The following is a 17,094-nucleotide window of genomic DNA, read 5'->3' as shown; positions in this document are numbered from 1 at the left end:
CTCAAGCAGCTGCTGGCACTTTATCTGCCACTTCTGATTCACCTGCCATGCGCCGCCGCCTCACCCCTGCAACTACAACTTTCCTTCTGCACCATTCACTCCGAACCTGGCGCGCACTTCACACGCCTCTTTCGATTCCCTCGCCTAATTAAAATCTCCTGTTTCTTTAATCCTATCGTCGTTAACCTTTTTTTTATTTTATTTTTCCCAGCAAGCCTTGTTGCACGCAATTCTCTTCCTGCATCATCTACAAAGCCTATTAGCTATCCATCTCGAGTTTACTGATACGCCTTCAAGTCCCCAAGGCCAAGCAAGGCAGCCATGCTGTCCGACGAGGACGATCCGATGGAGAAGATCACCGATCTGTTGGCCTGGGGCAACGATGTTGAGATTGTAGAGCTCGACAAATCTGGCCACCCGCAGCAGCAATGGCTTCATGCCCACGACGGCCACATCCTGCCTGTGAGCTGAGTCTTTCTCTTTCTTTCTATCCTCCTCCCTCTCCCTAGATATTCTTTGTGCCAGCACAGCGTATTCTAACTGCTGAATCTAGATTCAACTCAAAAAGAAGTCCAACAGCCTGTTCTTTCGCTCTCTTCGAGAATGGCGCAAGGCAATGCTTGACTCGTTCCTCCCAGTCGGGTTCCCACACTCCGTCTCAAAGGATTACCTCGCATATCAAATGTTCGATTCTCTCCAGGCCTTCTTCTCAACCATCAGCTCGCTCCTTGCCAATCGTGCCCTGCTTCAAGGCCTGGGAGTAGGCGATGCTTCGTCTTCTGCTACCTTTGCCCTCCTTCTCACAATTATGAAGGATGCCATGTCTCGTATTGCCACCATCGTCTTCGCCCACCGCTTTGGACTTCGCATCGAGCCGGATGCCAAGCGCTACCGTTTTCTGGCAGATGTCTTCAACGATAGCGCCTTCTTCTTGGAGCTGTACAGTCCATATTTTGGCTCTTGGGGCAAAGTCGTCGCGCTCAGCACAGGTCAAGCGCTCAGGGCCTTATGTGGTGTTTCTGCCAGTGCAAGCAAAGCCGCTCTAAGTGTTCACTTTGCAAAACATGACAATCTCGCAGAGCTCAACGCAAAGGAAGCCAGCCAGGAGACAGCCGTGGGATTGATAGGTCTGCTTGTGGGAACGCTGGTTGTCAAGATGATTGAAGATCACTCCAGCGTCGTTATCTTGATGATTCTCCTCGTCATGGCCCATCTCGTGACGAATTATCTCGGCGTATGCAGTGTCTGTATGGCAACACTGAATCGCCAACGTGCTACAATCCTGTTTGAAGAATACCTTCGAAGCGGCACAATACTGTCTCCCGAGCAAGTTGCCAAAAGAGAAAACGTCATCTTTTGGAGTCCTATCATGCGCAATCTTCATGGAAAGAAAGTAGTTCATGTCGAATTTGCCGAGAGCTATGGCCACGCGATGAGCTGCTCCGATCCGCACGACAAGCTCATCATCGTCGACGGCATCAATCATACCCGGTTTATCTGTTCTCGTGTCCCTGGTCGCCTCACTCCCATCAAGCTCCTTCTGTGGGTGGGTGCCCAACCTATCGATGCTATCCGAGCATGGTTTGCCGCCATGGAAGTGGCATGGATGATGGGCGATAATGGCGCATACACACAGAAACTGGACCAAATATTCTGCGACGCCGGGGTCGAAGGCAATGGCAGGAAGTTTAGCATCGCGGGCAGGGACAGGGACAGTGACTTTGTGCCGCGCTTCAACCGTCCCGACCTCTGGGCCAAGTTGGCAGAGCAAGGCTGGGATTTTGAGACACAGGCTTTGGAGACAAAAGCCCCTGTGCGCTTGCAGATTCGGCGTACGCGTGCAAAGAATGCTTAAATGGTTTCTGCTGCTAGGAAAAGTGCGATGATGGACAAGCTGAAGGGAAGACCTTTTCTTGCTATTCGCCGGATATGGCTGGTACTGTATTATACAGATTAAACGAAGATAGGACCATAACGAAGAAACGACATGACGCATTGACGCAGATGAAAAAAAAAGATGTTGTAATCGTAAATCGTACAGGGAGATTGTATTGTACAAGGAGCCTTGTCAGCTCCATTTATATCTATCTAATGCAGCATGCTTTTTTTTTTTTATCCAGTCCCAAGAAAACGCCCATTTATACATCCCAAACATGAATCATTCCAAAGGAGAAGATATTACCTCACTTTTATAACATCTTGCTCTCCCTCACGCAAGCCCTGTCCACCTCAGAGCCCGCATCTTCACGCCCTCCCACGTATTCAGCTTTGGCCGCACATCGAGATAGAAACTCGGCCCGCCAGCAGTGCCGCCCGGTCGGCCGGCGTAGAAGTCGATCACGTAGTCGACGCGAGTGCCGCAGCGGTCGATGACCCAGTCGTGGCGATCAAAAGGCGCGGTATAGCCTAGGATGGTGTTGATGCGGGCGGTTGGGGTCATGCGCTCGCTTTTGTTGGCAAAGGAGGTGAGTTTGGGGCCGCCACATCTGGTTTTGGTAATTAAGTTAGATATTGTAGTTGCATTGTTGTGTAGATGTGGTAGAGAAGAGAGAGATGTCTTTTTGTGTTGAATGAAGTTTGGAAGTATAAATAAGAGACAAGTTACGCACTTTGATTCAATCAGATAGGGAGCTTCCCACTCCTTAATCTTCTCCCACGCTCGCTCGTTGACAGCATTGTGGATCGGCACCACCGTCTTCATGTCCACCTCGCGAGCGTCGTAGCCCTTGCGCTTCATGGCGTCGAAGAACATCTTCTCGGAGGGGTAGACCCAGTTCCCGGAAGCGTCTACGCCAGACTCAATCTCCGCATTGGAAGGGTTCGCAGAGGCGCCATGGTCGACGGGACATTCGTCTGCATTTCCTGAAAAGGATCGAGGGATGGAAGAAGTGACTCGCGCGCTGTCGAGGCCGGGATTTGAAGATATCGTGGGGTGGTTGGCGGGGAGCTTTGGCGTCTCGGCGGAGGGTGACCAGATGAGGGAGGAGAGTTTCTGGGTCCAGGACGATGGGGGAGCTGCGCTGGAGGAGTGGTCGACGGGGCACGTTGCCGGCTGGCTTTGGCTCTGCTTGGAGGCTTCGGCGGCGCGGGCGGCTTCGAGCCAGGCATCGCGGGTTTTGTGGTCGACGGGACAGGCCGATTCGGCGTTGTCTGCCATGCTGGGCTTTGTATCTGTGGAACGCGGACGGTGCGTTGTGTTTATATATTATTAAATGATGGGATTGATGTGTATACGATAGCACTATGCTGAGCTAAAAGCTGAGCTCCAATGTGTTGTAAAAGAGGTTTGTGGTTGGCCGAATCGGGATTCGCAGATTAATAATTTTTTCTGGATACCGGCGCAAAAAGATTATGGGACGTTTTTGCGATCGCGACATCGTGGTGGCTTGAGCCGAGAATTTGCCGGCAATTACCTACCAGGTACCTAGGTAGTACCTATGAGATTACAGGAACTGAATAGTACCCTACTACATAATAGCTATTGCAAGAATGGTATTATGATTGGCATTCTAAGGGAATGAAATTTGGGCCTTACAGTACATTATGAAAGTAAAAGGGTAAAAAAAAAAAAAAGAAAAGAAAAGAGTAAATTGAATCATCATCAGAAATAATGTTCCAGGGTGAGGCTCCAGTAAAAGGTGACGATCATGCTACATTGGCCAGCTCTGGCGTCAACGTTGTCAAGCTGTGGAGGTCCTCATCATCATAGATGCCTTGATGCCAGTCTTGCGAGTCCATCTCGCCATCGCAGAAATGAAACTCTATTTTGAAGCTGTAGTCAATCACATATGCTATCGTGGTCCACATTTCGCCTTCGTTGTGGGTATCATGAAATCATACAGCGCTTCTCTGAAGTCATCCAGATGACATTGCTGAGTTTCTGGCAGATATAAATACTGCGGTTCTCACAGCCAAATTTCAATTTTGCATCAGTAAATCTATCAATTTCTTAAAAATTCACTCAAATATACAGAATCAGTCTCGAAAATGCCCAACTACGAAGAAATTTCACGTCGTGCCGAGGCCGACCTCAACACGTATCAGTCCAAGACTGGAAACGCTCGTCCCCTAGGCTTGGATGACGCCGGTGTCAATTCTTATGCGGAAAAAAAGTTTGACTCTGCCGGAGTTACCTACGGGGATGATTTGAGCACAAACAGAGGCTACAACAAGCGCATCCCTCCGAGTGAGGGAGGAGATCTTGATGCTCGCGGAAGGTGAGTCAGCTCTCTCCCATCTACCCTAATGTTAACTTGACTGTGTTGATGCCAGTGAGAGCAAAATGCTAATACAGGTGGTTTCACAAACAGACAAGCTACAGGAAATCTTTACGAAGGTCAAGGAGGACCGGACGATAAGATTGCTGAATCATACCGTCAGCAAGGCGGCCAAAATGACATCGATATTGTAGACGCACGAGTGTCCGACACTGGGGGTCTTGGCAGCGCCAACGACATTGCGACTCAGGGAAAGATTGCTTCCAAGGCAAACGTAGGAAGAAACCCTCCGGGAGCTGGAGGATCGCAATTCAAGGGCAGCGAGTATTACACTCCTGAGAGCGTGCCTGATAGTATCTCTGCGGAGGGATGGGTAGCACCAGAGAGTGTGACTGAGGCGAGTCGGGAGACGGAAGGGTATTCGCAGCGATGAATGGATAAACTTGTGTAAAAGAAAAAAAAAGAATAATTGAATGAATGAATATGAATTTTACAGCTATTTCCTCTCCAAGTTGTCGCATCATAAGGTGGAAATGGGCGTGTAAGTGCCAGAGGCTAGACCGTAGTACTAGTACCAAATACCTGGCTGCGTCATAGTGTCTGTCACTCCTTATCGCCATCCTTATCGCTAGCCAGTACTGTCTACATTATGTAGCGTGACCTATCTCAGCCACTGACTCTAAGCATCATCTCCATCCTCCCAAGCTTATCCAGAGCTCACCAGCCCCATCATGCTCCTTTCCTTATGATGATTCACTACTTGTGCTTGATTCTTTAGAATGTCTAGTCGACCCCCATCCGCGTCTGGGCTTCTTCCCATGCCGGGATCTCCGTCGTCGTCATGGGCAATGTACGGCTCTCGGCTTCGGAGCTTGGTGAAGCATCCCAACATGAGAGTCGTGGTTGCTTTCTGGCTTCTAGGTGCGCATTCTGACCCAGTTACTGGCCATATAAATTCAGTGCGACATGCGCTGGGCTAACCGTTCGTCTTGTCTTTGCGCGCGATAGGCCTAATCAACAATGTGCTCTACGTAATCATCCTCTCCGCTGCCCAAGACCTCGTCGGCTCGCTGCCGAAAGGTGTCGTTCTCCTCGCCGATGTCGTTCCCTCGTTCTTCACGAAGCTCATCGCTCCATACTTTATTCACCGCGTGCCATATCCAATACGAGTCCTAATCTTCATCGCACTATCCGCCGGCGGCATGCTGATGATTGCGCTTACTCCTCCATCCAAGTCGGTACCCGTCAAGATGGTGGGCGTTGTCTTGGCCAGCCTGAGTAGCGGCGGCGGGGAGCTTAGTTTCTTGGGGCTGTCCCATTACTACGGACATGCGAGCTTGGCGGGATGGGGATCTGGCACGGGCGCGGCAGGCCTCGTCGGTGCTGGTCTTTACGTGCTGTTGACGGACTGGTGGGGATTCACTGTCCAACAGAGCTTGCTCTTCTCTGCGTGCCTACCCGCCATCATGTTCATCAGCTTCTTCTTCGTCCTCCCGCTAGAACAGCTACGCCAAGGCAGTACGCTAAAAGAATATGATGCTGTTCCCGGAGGGGACGTAGAAGACGAAGTGGATGGGGAGCCGAGGGAGCAGGAACTGGCAGCTAGCACTTCTGCCCTGCTTGCGCCAGAGCCTTCCGTTCTGTCGGCGAACACTGCCTACGCGATGAGCAAGGGCGATGGAAACTCGCTCAATAATAACTTGCGGAGAGCCAAGTCGCTGGTGATACCGTACATGGCTCCTCTGTTTATGGTATACGTCGCCGAGTACACGATCAACCAGGGCGTCTCTCCGACACTGCTCTTCCCACTCGAATCGTCACCGTTCAGCGAGTACCGCGAGTTCTATCCGTTTTATGGATTTCTATACCAGCTCGGCGTCTTCATCTCGCGATCCTCTACGGCTTTCGTCCGTATCCACCACTTATACGTTCCGTCTCTGCTTCAAGTGGGAAATCTCATCCTGCTGACACTGCATGCCATGTTTTTCTTCATCCCCTCCGTCTACATTGTGTTCATCATCATCTTTTGGGAAGGCCTCCTAGGCGGCGCCGTATACGTGAACTGCTTTGCTGAAATCATGGAGAAAGTGCCAGCGGAAGAGCGAGAGTTTAGTCTGAGCGCTACGACAGTGAGCGATAGCGGGGGCATATGCATCGCGGGATTGATTAGCATCTTGATGGAGACGAGTCTCTGCGAGTACCAGGTCTCGCATGGGCGGGATTGGTGCCAGAGGATTGGACCTGCGCACAACTGAGGAATATAGAGGCAAATAGTTGAGAGAGCAGACATCAAATGGAGTAGCGTGAATGGTTTAGTGGTAAAATTCTCCGTTGCCATCCGCAACGTCGGGGAGCCCTGGGTTCGATTCCCAGTTCACGCATTCGATTTTCTTTTTTGGCTGCTCTTTGTAAGACGCAGCGAAACGAATATCGCCTAGAGCATCACTCTTTTTTACTCGCTACTGAAAGTTAGGATACGCTCTGGACTGTGTACTCTATGCATCGTACTGTCCACTATGAAAGAAGATATATTTAGCAGCAAGCGCCAATGGATTTAGTATTACGCAAATGCCGAAAGCAGAATTAGTTGACATTGTTAAACTTTTTGACTCTTCAAATGGTGGCGTTCAAAGTTCTCACGCTCGATACGGTTGCTGATGGCCTTTTCCTCTTTTGGGACATACTACACAGTCTTGTCGCCAGATGCCTGTCGCGTGAGGGGACAAGAAACGATTATATTTGCGTCTTGAGTTTTAGTCAATCTTATGGGAGGGTTGTATAGTTTGTGTAAGTAGGCAGACTATGTGCCAGGTAATTGTTGGTTGATTTAATGCTGGCTTTTCCAGTAGTTTACCTGCCTGTACTATGAAGTATGTGTAAGTGATAGGTACTATACCTGTGTTGTCTAATTTTTTGGTCCTGACCTCAATCAGGCTCACCAAGGTCATTGGTATCCATAGATTCTGACTTTCATTTTTGCCATTGCGACAGTAATCCCATTCGAGTTTGTATTTTCTGTCTCTCTACATTGTATTCAGGCAGAATTATTGTACTACGACTTTCAGTGGGGTTCGCGTTAAAAACCATCATTTTTGGGAGTGCCTATTATGTACCTACGTAATTTCCCATCAACTTGATGCTACCAACAGCAGCATCGAATCACAGAGCCCGAGTATACTAAGGAAAGGAAGAAAGGAAGAAAAAGGCAGAGGATTCCTTGCTCTACTGGAAATCACGACATCAAATCCGGCAGTGTTGATCGGCCCTTGGCGCTAGATGGCTTTCGGCATTGAAGCACAGACGCGCTGAGCCCAGCGAGTGACGATGCGGTACAAGGGCCCAAGTCCTGAAGCAGCATTCGATATTGCAGGGCACACGAAGCCCGAAGCCGGAAGAGGAGCTTGAAGCGGCGATCTGGGAGGATGGATGGATGGGCGGATGTCGAATTGCTGCAGACTGGGCCGTTGGTCAATACGAGCAATGCCTCTTGGCGCATGCGATGATTGGCTGTTGATGGCCGCCAAAGGATTACTTTCTGCATTCTTACTACAGTATGTACATATCGAGGTAAACCATCGATTACCTTCTCTTGGTAACGCAGCTGACAGCCGATTTTAGCATGATTTTCTCGATCCTCAGGTACAAATACGCTCCACGGCTGTTTACAGCAGCAGACGGCAGCATACGTACGCACATCCGGCACACAGCTGAAACGATAATTGCCCCTTGCATCCGTCACTCCAGCTCCTCTTCTTATCTTCTTACTCATAGCACTAAACAACCCCCGCTTGGCCATCTACTACTACTACCGGCAAAAAAAAAAAAAAGTCAAAAGCAATAAAATCGTTAGCGGCCACCAATTGAAGTGCCCCCCCCCCTTGCCTTAGAGCCGCGACCATCGCTACCAGCTAGCGACTCACAGGCCCCAAACGTCGCTGCAAATGCGCCGCGCCCCATCATCGCCAAGGCGCCAAGGCTGGTGTCTGGTGCCAGCTGTTAGCAGGTCCCCAGCGCTAGGATGCCGTGCCGAGCCCCTTTTCCAGGCCTGAGCGTTTCGCCTGTGCCGGTTGATTTGCCCGTCTGCATCCTCTCGCCTGGTCTTGTCTGTGTGCTGCTTCGCCACGCTTTCGTCGTCCAACCCTCAGCTCGAGTCGCTGGCTCTCTCTCGTTACTCGTCTTTTCTCTCCTCTCCTCTGTCTCCTGTTTTTTGTTGTTATTGCCCTTTTCTGTTCTCTTCTCCTTCTTTTCTTGCCAATCGCTTGTCCTCCGCCTCCTTCGTTTCTGCCGTCTGGTGGACTCGCGGATCGTCGTTCGCTACCAACGCCCGGGCTCCACTCTCTTCATCCTTCTTTTCCGACCACTTCTTTTGCGCCGCGACACAGGCACAGCGAGCCTCGTCTCCCCTCCTTGTAGCACCGCTTCGTCTCGCCAGAGCATGCAGCGATAATGTTCGTCGGCGGCGTGCGATCCTCCAAGCTGTCGGCCCTGCTGGCCGGCACAATCATCTTCATCATCGTCTTTGCCGGCCTGGCCTGGAACCAGATGGACTCCATCGAGCTGCCCAACAGGTACGTCCCTCCAGATCGCCTCGTACAGATCGATCGCATCGTGTTCCCTGCCCGCAGACCACGAGGCTGACCCAGCTTGTCGCCTGCAGAACGCAGCCAAACCAAGAGTCCGCGCCCTTGAAGCCCGGCCAGCCCTCATCGCCATCACCGCCCACTGAGCCTGTCAAGCCGCAGACCAGCTTCCGCGATGTGTGGTTCGAGGTGCACAAGCCTTCCATCAAGCCTGACGCACCATTCTACCAGCCCTTTGGCGCCTTCAAGTTCGAGCAAAAGCACCAGGTCCACTTCCCAGAGCCCTTGGGCGAGGACCTCTGCATCATTGATCTCGACAACCGGCCCTTTGATGTCGCCGGCCAGGTCTTTGGGCCCACTGTTATGAGCTGGGACAAGGATGCTGAAAAGGTCCACGGCCTGTCTGTTGGCGTGCTCAACCACTGGCTCTATGGTATGTTGCGCACTGCTACCACTGCTGTGGCAACATTGACAGAACAGTTGAACTAACCTCATCATCTGCAGCTAAAATCCACGGCTACAAATACTACTTCGTCGCCATCGAGAAGCCCGAGGACCGTCGTGCTTCGTGGAAAAAGGCCCCGGTCATCTCCACCATCCTCAAGAAGCACAAGACCTGCCTGTACCTCGATTCCGACGCCATCTTCCAGAACCTCGACCTTCCTTTCGAGTGGCTTTTGAACTACTGGGACATTAGCCCCACCAACAACTCTCTCGCCCTGGCCGTTGACCCTGACCGCGAGTACAACAAGGACAAGTTTGGAAAGCTCATGCTCAACACCGGATTCATCATCACGCAGAACAACGCCAAGACCTACGAGATTATGGACGCCTGGGCGGGATGTCCCGAGGAGAACGGCAAGCACCCCGAATGCGTCGAGTTCCGCACAAACTCTCCCGGCCGGCCTACTGACCAGGGCGGTTTCGGCACCTTTATCCGATACGATTATCCCGACGACATCAAGCAGCTCGCCTGCACCGACGCCAACGGTTTCCCTAACAGCGATTCCGAGTGTGAGGGCCGCTTCATCCGCCACCTGTGGACCGGAAAGGACAGCTGGATCAAGATCTTTGTCGGCCAGCAGGTTCCTGGCGCCTACCTCGAAATGTTCCACAAGGAGTTCCTTGAGGCAAAGCATGAATTTTACATTACCGAGAAGGATCTCATGGCCAAGGCAGCAGCCGAAGAGGCCAAGGTCCCATCTGAGGCGAGGCCATAAATGGTTTATACGCTATCGTTTTTGAGACGGATCCTTCATAACGAAACGACACGACAGGACTGAGAAAATACATCTATATCGGCATATAACAAATGCACTTATAATACGGCCAGCCATTTCTACTAGGCCATTTTTCAAATCGTGTTTCTTGGCTTTCTTAACTGTGTCTTAATTTTTTTCTTCTCTTTTTTCCATATACGATATGTAAGCATTAAAGACGCAAAGAAAAAAGACTCGTCATTTTTTTTTTCTTAAAGAGAGGGCGGTGGAATGGAAACTTTCAAACAGGAAACGCGATTTGTATATATAAAGAAGGACGTTATTTCTTGGGATCTCTTTTTTTTTTTTCAGCTTAAGAAAGCTCTCTGGGGCGTGGATAAATAGCGAATGGTGATATACCTTGCATCATAACTGAGTGAATGGACGGCAGATGGTTAATATGCTGCTGAAATAAATATTTACAATGACTGGAGGATGGATGCTTGTCTGTTATATGTGCATAGCCAATGGTGTATTGTGTTCTATGAGCTGAAGCATGTGTGCCTGCGTATAAGATAGTTTTCCATGTTTTGTGTGAGCGGTATGGCTCACACGAAACGTCGACCTCGGGGGGGAATCCTTAGATGAGCCATCAAAAAGGCGTCCCATCTGATTATGAGGCAACATTCTATTTCTGGCTGTGATGTGAGGCTGTGCCGTGTTGTTTGCGTGAGAGTTGAAAAGGCAAAGTTGTCGGGTGAAGTGCCCACATGATCACTTTCAAGCAGCACGAAAATAACCCATCTTGCAAGAAGAGGCAATCTGGTGGACATGCAGATGGACATTGATATGATCATTTCATCATCATTTTGCTACAGAAAAGATGGTGGTGCATGAGTTAAAGCCGTTAAGTCTCTATCCAGCCTCGTAAATTCTCACGCTAATCGAGAGAAGACGCGAGGAAAAAAAAAGGAGAAGAAGGGAATAAAAAAAAAAACATCATCCTCACCGCCTTTAAAACTATGTCGATTTTCTGTGTAATTTTATCCTGCGAGGACCCGGTTTCTGTGACACGGCGATTGAGTTGGACAGGAGGCCGCGCATGAGGCTTATTGAAAACATGCAGCAAGGTTGGTGCTACGGGGGTGTTTTGAGTCACTCACGACAATGGAGGGCTGTTTTTGAGAAAAAAAGGTAAAAAGAAATCAGAGAGAGAGAGAGAACTATAGAATATAAATCAAGAATTGCCGTCATAGGAAAAGGCACATTTGGCCGTCGTTGATTGCCTGTGTTTTTTTTACAAGTATCCCAGCATCCATATCCTCGCTCGAGCAAGTCTCTTCTCCCCCCCTTTCCGCTTACACACACTACCTCGTCCGCACAAAGCCTCTTTGAGCGCCCACCACCGCAGCAGCAGCATCTTCTTCACGTTCGTAGCCCTCCTTCTCCTCGTCGTTGCCGCAGCCGCAAGTCGGCCGGCCCGTTTCCCGTTCCTCCATCCCAGTCTTGCCACGGCCGTCTCGTCAGAAGTCTCCACTGCACCGCCTGATTTCTCGTCCGCTGCTGCTCTGTTTGCCGCCTCGAGACGGCAGGCCTCGCAGCATCTGTGCGTGTAGACCTCGTCGGGGGCGCGCTCGTACTGGCCGTTGCGGCAGGATAGTCCGTGGTGGTGGATTCGCCAGTGGGAGAGGGAGCCGTTCCAGCAGGGGACGCGGTTGCGGCGGCGGTTGAAGGTGAGGAGGCAGGAGGAGCAGCGGTTCCAGGACTGGAAGTGGACGCACATTGCGTTTTGATTTTGTGTGTGGATGAGTTTGGTATATATATATATATGTGTGTGTGTGTGTGTGTGCGCGTGTGTTGATGGCTTGTTTGTGTGGAATATGGCTTCGTTGACTTGGGCAGATGGGGATATAAAAAGCTATAGTTGGGTCTGCGCTTGTGAGTGAATAGTGTCGTTCATAAAGTTCTTTGTTTTCTTTGTTTTACGTTTTCGATCCGAGCACATAGATAGGGTGAAGAAAGGATTGGTTATCTGCTGGATGGCCCTCTTTCTCCCAAAGAAAACCGAGAGTGTAGGCCGGTGAGGCAGCCCCTATCTATATTTGAATCTGCTCGACAGATACGGTGTCATGGATACAGCGCCTTTTTTTTTTTTTTTTTTTTTTTTTTTATATCGTATGTGTTACAAATAGTCTCGTTTGAGTGGGAGGACGTGACCGAGCCAATTTTCCCCCTTCCCCCTTTGTGAAATCGTGCTTTGCATCATCGATTCGTGGCTAGACGCTCGGACGATCATATGGGTCAAATAAAGTTGTTTGCTATTTCCCTAGTACTGCCTTTTGTAGATGGGCTTGTGGGAGGTGAAACACGGGGTTCTCAGCAGTTGCCGCAAGGGTCTTTTTTTCTCTCTCTTTGTTCTGTGGCTTTGCTTTTGGAGGCGGAGTCCCGATGAGTCGGAATTTGGAGGATGGCGTGTTGCTTGTTATAGCTATTTTTATCTTTCTGTGTAAGTCTAGATATCTTCAAGTATGGTGCCATGCACAATCACAATCACGCATACGATTCGCTGTTCAAGTTTATTTTCCTAGGCAAGGCTTCTCTCTTTTTCTCTCTCCCTCTCTCCTGTTTCTTATTCGCCTAATGTGCGTCCGCGTACAGGCTCGCAGCCCCCCCCTGACATTCATCTCAGAGCATCATCTGTGGTAGGACCAGCATGTCGTTACATGCAACTGGGACGCATACATATATATACGGTAACACGAGTGACAGCTCATCAATGGGCGGTGCATCTGGCGGTGAAGCTCTCCCGACTCGGCATCGTTGCGCACAGAATTTGCTGCTGCTGCTGCTGCTGCTCATGGCAGCGGGGGTGTGTCGTGTCGTTGCTGGAAAAGAATCTCCTCTCTCTCCTTCACATCAACACTCCAAATCTGCCCACACAACCATATTGTCTGGTGGATCAGGCATCTCTTTAAAAAACTTTGCAACCTCAGCATCGTCATACCTCATGCTGAAATGCGTCAAGATAAACGTCGTCCGCGGCCACTTGCGGATGATGGGCTCCAGGTCGCTCCACAGCGTGTGCTTCGTCTTCTCCGCCTGCGCCCGATGCTCCTCGTACAAGAAGCTGCACTCGGTAATCACCACGGGGATGCCCTCCTGCAGCCACGCCGGCTCCTCAGCCAGCGTCTGGGCCGTGGTGTCGCCCATAAAGGCGAAGATGGGAGCCGTGTGAGGCGCCGTGAGCTCCTCGCCGGCCTTGCGCTTGGCCTGCAGCTCGGGGCCCGACAGAGCGGCGAACTCGGGCTTGAGGCGCTGCGTGGTCTTGCTGAAGACGTAGCCCAGGCAGGGCACCTGGTGATGGCAGCGGAAGGCCGTGGCGGAGACCCCCGGGGCGCGCCGCAGAGGCACCGAGTCGCCGGGCCGCAGCGCGTGCGTCCGGTGCGTCCCGAGAAAGGCCGTGGCCGACGGCGTCCGGCCCAGCTGCTCGCTGCGCGCAACGACGGCGGCGTCCACGGGCAGGCCACAGGCCGCGGCGTCCTCGGCGCCAATCTCGCCGCCGCGGTTCAGCATCGTCTTGGCCAGCACAAAGTCGTCGAGGGCGGCGCGCATCTCGGCCGGGCAGAAGATGTCCGGCGGGTCGTCGCGCTTGACAAAGGCCGGCGCCAGCAGCGTGTGGTCGCTGTGGCCGTGCGTCAGGAAGATGTGCTTGGGGCGCTGGTTGTTGACCACCAGGCCGGCGTCCAGCAGCAGGTTGAGCGACGGGAGCACAAACGACGTGTGCCAGGCGGCGCGGGACCGGCCGGTCAGCACGAGCTGGCTGTGCGGCTTGGGGAATCGCCATTCGAGCACGCTGGACCGCGGGGACTGCGGCAGGGGGGCGGCGAACCGCGGCGTGGACGGGCCGGCCATGGGATGGATGCAGAGAGACTCTTTGTTTGTTGCGTGGGAATGGGGGTAAGTATCTAAGTATGGCGATGGTGCTTTGCGGTCTTTTGTCTGTGCCGGTCTTGGTGTTGAGCATGTTCTGCTGCCGCCGCTTTAGCAAATTTTAGTTGTGTTTTGCGTGAAGAGTTGTTCGCTTTCGCCACTTTTTCTTATATTGAAACACACTGCCAAATGGAGCCACAAAGCAATCCGGTACTGGAGGGATCAATGTTGGACAAACGGTGGAATAATCTCGTATTTTCTTTTAGGACACATGTTTTGTGTGTTTACTGTGTAGAGACTGTTGAATTGATACGTTCTCTTCTCCAACTACTTGCCAAATGGTACATCAATGCACTGTTTCCTCGTGCTTGTTTTCACGACTTCCCTTCCTGCAAACGGGAATAACCACTTTGCAGGACCCACGAAACATTTTCCAATTATTAATACCCCTATTTTTAGCTCGAATTCTTACTTGTCTCTTTTTCTTTTCAGTTGGATATATCATGCTTTTGTCATGATATATGTAGAAGTCGTATAATTGTAGGGAAACAAAGTATACTAAGGACTATGCTGAGGGAGAAAACATCTCTGTGATAATCTTTGCATCCGACGCAAAAAGATACTTCCTACTGATCGATTTACGAGTTACATAGTGACTTGTAAGCGGCAAAGCTCTGAACTTTGGTTCCGAATATACCCATCTCTGCAGTCGCAAATGAGGCTATATCATCCGCTGAAGTTGAGGATCTTTGATCATTCGACTCCGTAGAGAAGTACAGCATGTCCATATTTATCGAGTCGGCAGCGAGGGCCATTGGCTTAAGCTGCGTCCTGACGTAGTCCACTGGGCTCTCCCATTGCACATGGACTCCCGGGATTTTGGCGCGGATTGCCTGCGCGGTTACAATATCATGTATTACGAGGCCTTATTGCCAAACTTATTAAAACCAGTCATAATGCATAGTTAGTTATTTGATGTCATAATCCACATGTTAAACAATGGACTTATCGTCTCCTCTAATATCGCTTTTCACAAAGCAGAACTAATAATATCGAAAATATTCAACACCAGAGCTGCTTTGGTAATAAGCTTTGTATACACTACTAATATAGTACATGCACCGCTGCAACATATCATCAAGGCTATCTCGGCACATTTCTATCACAATGTACCTAGGGACCCCGTGTTCTGGATGAATTGATTTAGGGTTTCTCTACCTCCTGGAGCCAATATCGGTAAGAAAACGTTGGTGTCCAGAAACGTTCCCACATGAAGCCTACTTCGGGATTTGAAACATTGGCCTCGACAAATCGCTCCAAGGCACGTTCATATACTTCTCGTGGATGACTTTTAATTGTATCTCGTTGAACTGCAAAAGTACCACCATGTGCGGCTCGAATAGCTGGCGGGTGCTTCTCTTCTAACACAAATTTCCACAATTCTGCTGGTGTATACGGCGCAAAGACAAGGGAGCTTAGCTCGCTTGGTGTTATCCAGATGCTTTCTTTTGGATCAGTCCAGTTAATCTTGGCCCAATCATCTACATCGTGGAAAAGACTGGAATCAAAAGGATTGACTTCGCCGGGTTTGACTCGAAGCGCCACATCCACCATTTTGCTCGTAGTATTGACAATGGACCCAATCAGATCAAATGGGTCTGCCTGAGAGAAGACCATGTAGTCTTCTAGAGAATTCCAATTGTTGACAATGTGGTACAAGTGCGTATGTCCCTCTCGGCCGATGTTGGGTAGCTCAACGTAGGAGCGAAAAGCGTCGTGGTTAACTGTGTCGTTGGATTGTGGGATATGACCCTTGTCATATACATAGGAATACCTGGCTACCGGGAGCCAGGGTGCGAGGTCTTCTTGAAAGCGAGCTACAACAACACCTATGCTTGTGGTCGATACAGGCCACTGGGGCATCGTTGCCGTTGATAGAAATGGACTCATAGTAGCAGTACGTAAGGAATATGAATATTGCCAAATAGGTTTGCAGAAAGGGACAAAAAACTGAGAGTGAACTACGTTTGGACAGATAAGGCGAACTTTGTTAGACTTTTTATATGAACGCAGTCAGCATAGGAAAACCTTGAGTAGGAGAGAAACTCGAATCCGCTGAAAGGTCAGCACTAAAAGCTTCCCCCACCTGTCAGGATATCTACTTAAGCCCCTATAGAAGAACATGAATTTTTATAATTGGTGTAAATGTTTCATGCTGGTAAGAAATACATGAATTTTGCATCATAGAGTATTGAACACCGTGCTTTTAGGAAGATTGATTCAGAAGAGAAGGCCCCTGAGCCATACTACCGCATATATATAGACTCAGCTATCTAAATTTAATAATACATGAAAAAAAAAAAAAAAAAAACCATCAACCATTTTATCCACGAAGAAATAAATGATAGCCTAAGCTAAACAAATAGCATCCCGATCTAATTACACTCCATGTCGTTAAACAATCTGAACGTAGCAAAACAAAGCGAGAGAAAACAATCATCTACGGCTGTCACGTCTTCGCTGGCCATGGCGTTTGTAATGTCATTGCTATAAGTTAAAGAATGATCTGACCAACATAGCTATTACAGATAGGAAAAGGAGCTTAACATACCATAGACAAGAGACATTTCCGTCTAGCTAGTATCTTCTGTTTTCCGATATAAGACGAGTATGCTGCGGAGATGGATAATCCACCATAATTAGCATCATGTCAGAAATTAACGTCGAAAAGCCGCTAAAGAAAAGTTGTCACAGTAATCTAGATTTTCCCCTTATCAATCAATTCCGTAGATAATTACGTCGCTTACTAAAAGTGAAATAGTTATAGAGAGGATACAATATATACCCTCTATAGCCAAATTGTATGAACATGGCTGTGGCAAGTTGACATTTCCTCCTATCCATTTTCCGAACATTTATGCATCTAAACATACCAAAAGTTCATTGATAGACTCTGCTGTATATATAGCATCAAAGCTATAGATTTTTGTAAGCTGATATGATATGTAGCGTCATACTGATATCAGCAGAACCACTTTTCGTAATAACCTCAGAAGCCTTCAGTTCTACTACATCTCATCACGTTTCCTCCGTCTAGAATATTACTCTTCGATTTCTATATAGGGAAGATTTCATGGTCATCTCAATAGCAGCACTTGTAGCTTTTCC

The 17,094-nt window shown here is 49.6% G+C and overlaps 8 protein-coding genes across 8 annotated transcripts; 4 read left to right on the top strand and 4 right to left on the bottom strand.

Annotated features, from left to right (window-relative positions):
* The first annotated feature begins 106 nt into the window (after positions 1-106).
* Positions 107-2,004, top strand: TrAFT101_010858 (uncharacterized protein). Its single transcript, XM_024910754.2, has 2 exons — positions 107-462; positions 554-2,004. Exons 1-2 carry the CDS (start codon positions 322-324, stop codon positions 1,853-1,855), a joined length of 1,443 nt encoding a protein of 480 aa, XP_024756802.1. The 5' UTR covers positions 107-321; the 3' UTR covers positions 1,856-2,004.
* A 28-nt stretch (positions 2,005-2,032) lies between these two features.
* On the bottom strand, positions 2,033-3,306 carry TrAFT101_010857 (uncharacterized protein). Its single transcript, XM_024902086.2, has 2 exons — positions 2,610-3,306; positions 2,033-2,486 (listed from the first exon to the last, which is right to left on the bottom strand). The coding sequence occupies exons 1-2, from the start codon at positions 3,155-3,157 to the stop codon at positions 2,210-2,212; spliced, it is 825 nt and encodes a 274-aa protein (XP_024756801.1). The 5' UTR covers positions 3,158-3,306; the 3' UTR covers positions 2,033-2,209.
* A 447-nt stretch (positions 3,307-3,753) lies between these two features.
* TrAFT101_010856 (uncharacterized protein) lies at positions 3,754-4,711 on the top strand. Its single transcript, XM_024902765.2, has 3 exons — positions 3,754-3,819; positions 3,888-4,217; positions 4,311-4,711. The coding sequence occupies exons 2-3, from the start codon at positions 3,988-3,990 to the stop codon at positions 4,648-4,650; spliced, it is 570 nt and encodes a 189-aa protein (XP_024756800.1). The 5' UTR covers positions 3,754-3,819; positions 3,888-3,987; the 3' UTR covers positions 4,651-4,711.
* Positions 4,712-4,914: 203 nt separating this feature from the next.
* On the top strand, positions 4,915-7,206 carry BTN1 (battenin CLN3 protein). Its single transcript, XM_024901022.2, has 2 exons — positions 4,915-5,138; positions 5,226-7,206. Exons 1-2 carry the CDS (start codon positions 4,997-4,999, stop codon positions 6,470-6,472), a joined length of 1,389 nt encoding a protein of 462 aa, XP_024756799.2. The 5' UTR covers positions 4,915-4,996; the 3' UTR covers positions 6,473-7,206.
* Positions 7,207-8,022: 816 nt separating this feature from the next.
* Positions 8,023-10,496, top strand: TrAFT101_010853 (uncharacterized protein). Its single transcript, XM_066129083.1, has 3 exons — positions 8,023-8,785; positions 8,875-9,230; positions 9,302-10,496. Exons 1-3 carry the CDS (start codon positions 8,664-8,666, stop codon positions 10,015-10,017), a joined length of 1,194 nt encoding a protein of 397 aa, XP_065985213.1. The 5' UTR covers positions 8,023-8,663; the 3' UTR covers positions 10,018-10,496.
* Positions 10,497-11,293: 797 nt separating this feature from the next.
* TrAFT101_010852 (uncharacterized protein) lies at positions 11,294-11,779 on the bottom strand (the record flags this gene model as incomplete). The annotated part of the gene is made up of 1 exon (XM_024911059.2): positions 11,294-11,779. One exon carries the CDS (start codon positions 11,777-11,779, stop codon positions 11,294-11,296), a length of 486 nt encoding a protein of 161 aa, XP_024756797.1.
* A 1,133-nt stretch (positions 11,780-12,912) lies between these two features.
* Positions 12,913-13,908, bottom strand: TrAFT101_010851 (uncharacterized protein; the record flags this gene model as incomplete). Its single annotated transcript, XM_024910183.2, has 1 exon — positions 12,913-13,908. One exon carries the CDS (start codon positions 13,906-13,908, stop codon positions 12,913-12,915), a length of 996 nt encoding a protein of 331 aa, XP_024756796.1.
* A 1,221-nt stretch (positions 13,909-15,129) lies between these two features.
* Positions 15,130-15,849, bottom strand: TrAFT101_010850 (uncharacterized protein; the record flags this gene model as incomplete). Its single annotated transcript, XM_024910182.2, has 1 exon — positions 15,130-15,849. The coding sequence occupies one exon, from the start codon at positions 15,847-15,849 to the stop codon at positions 15,130-15,132; it is 720 nt and encodes a 239-aa protein (XP_024756795.2).
* Between the last annotated feature and the right edge of the window lie 1,245 nt (positions 15,850-17,094).

The sequence above is a fragment of the Trichoderma asperellum genome, chromosome 7 (assembly GCF_020647865.1).
Source record: "Trichoderma asperellum chromosome 7, complete sequence".
Taxonomy (NCBI): domain Eukaryota; kingdom Fungi; phylum Ascomycota; class Sordariomycetes; order Hypocreales; family Hypocreaceae; genus Trichoderma; species Trichoderma asperellum.
Note: the sequence above shows the minus strand (reverse complement) of the source record. Positions and strands in the feature narration are given on the sequence as shown.

Coding starts and splice junctions, on each gene's coding strand:
- TrAFT101_010853 (XM_066129083.1), top strand. CDS start 8,664: ATGTTCGTCGGCGGCGTGCGATCCTCCAAGCTGTCGGCCCTGCTGGCC. Junction 8,786..8,874: donor TCCATCGAGCTGCCCAACAG/GTACGTCCCTCC, acceptor TGTCGCCTGCAG/AACGCAGCCAAACCAAGAGT. Junction 9,231..9,301: donor GCTCAACCACTGGCTCTATG/GTATGTTGCGCA, acceptor CATCATCTGCAG/CTAAAATCCACGGCTACAAA.
- TrAFT101_010856 (XM_024902765.2), top strand. CDS start 3,988: ATGCCCAACTACGAAGAAATTTCACGTCGTGCCGAGGCCGACCTCAAC. Junction 4,218..4,310: donor GATCTTGATGCTCGCGGAAG/GTGAGTCAGCTC, acceptor TTTCACAAACAG/ACAAGCTACAGGAAATCTTT.
- BTN1 (XM_024901022.2), top strand. CDS start 4,997: ATGTCTAGTCGACCCCCATCCGCGTCTGGGCTTCTTCCCATGCCGGGA. Junction 5,139..5,225: donor GGTTGCTTTCTGGCTTCTAG/GTGCGCATTCTG, acceptor TGCGCGCGATAG/GCCTAATCAACAATGTGCTC.
- TrAFT101_010858 (XM_024910754.2), top strand. CDS start 322: ATGCTGTCCGACGAGGACGATCCGATGGAGAAGATCACCGATCTGTTG. Junction 463..553: donor ACGACGGCCACATCCTGCCT/GTGAGCTGAGTC, acceptor TGCTGAATCTAG/ATTCAACTCAAAAAGAAGTC.
- TrAFT101_010857 (XM_024902086.2), bottom strand. CDS start 3,157: ATGGCAGACAACGCCGAATCGGCCTGTCCCGTCGACCACAAAACCCGC. Junction 2,487..2,609: donor CCCTATCTGATTGAATCAAA/GTGCGTAACTTG, acceptor TACCAAAACCAG/ATGTGGCGGCCCCAAACTCA.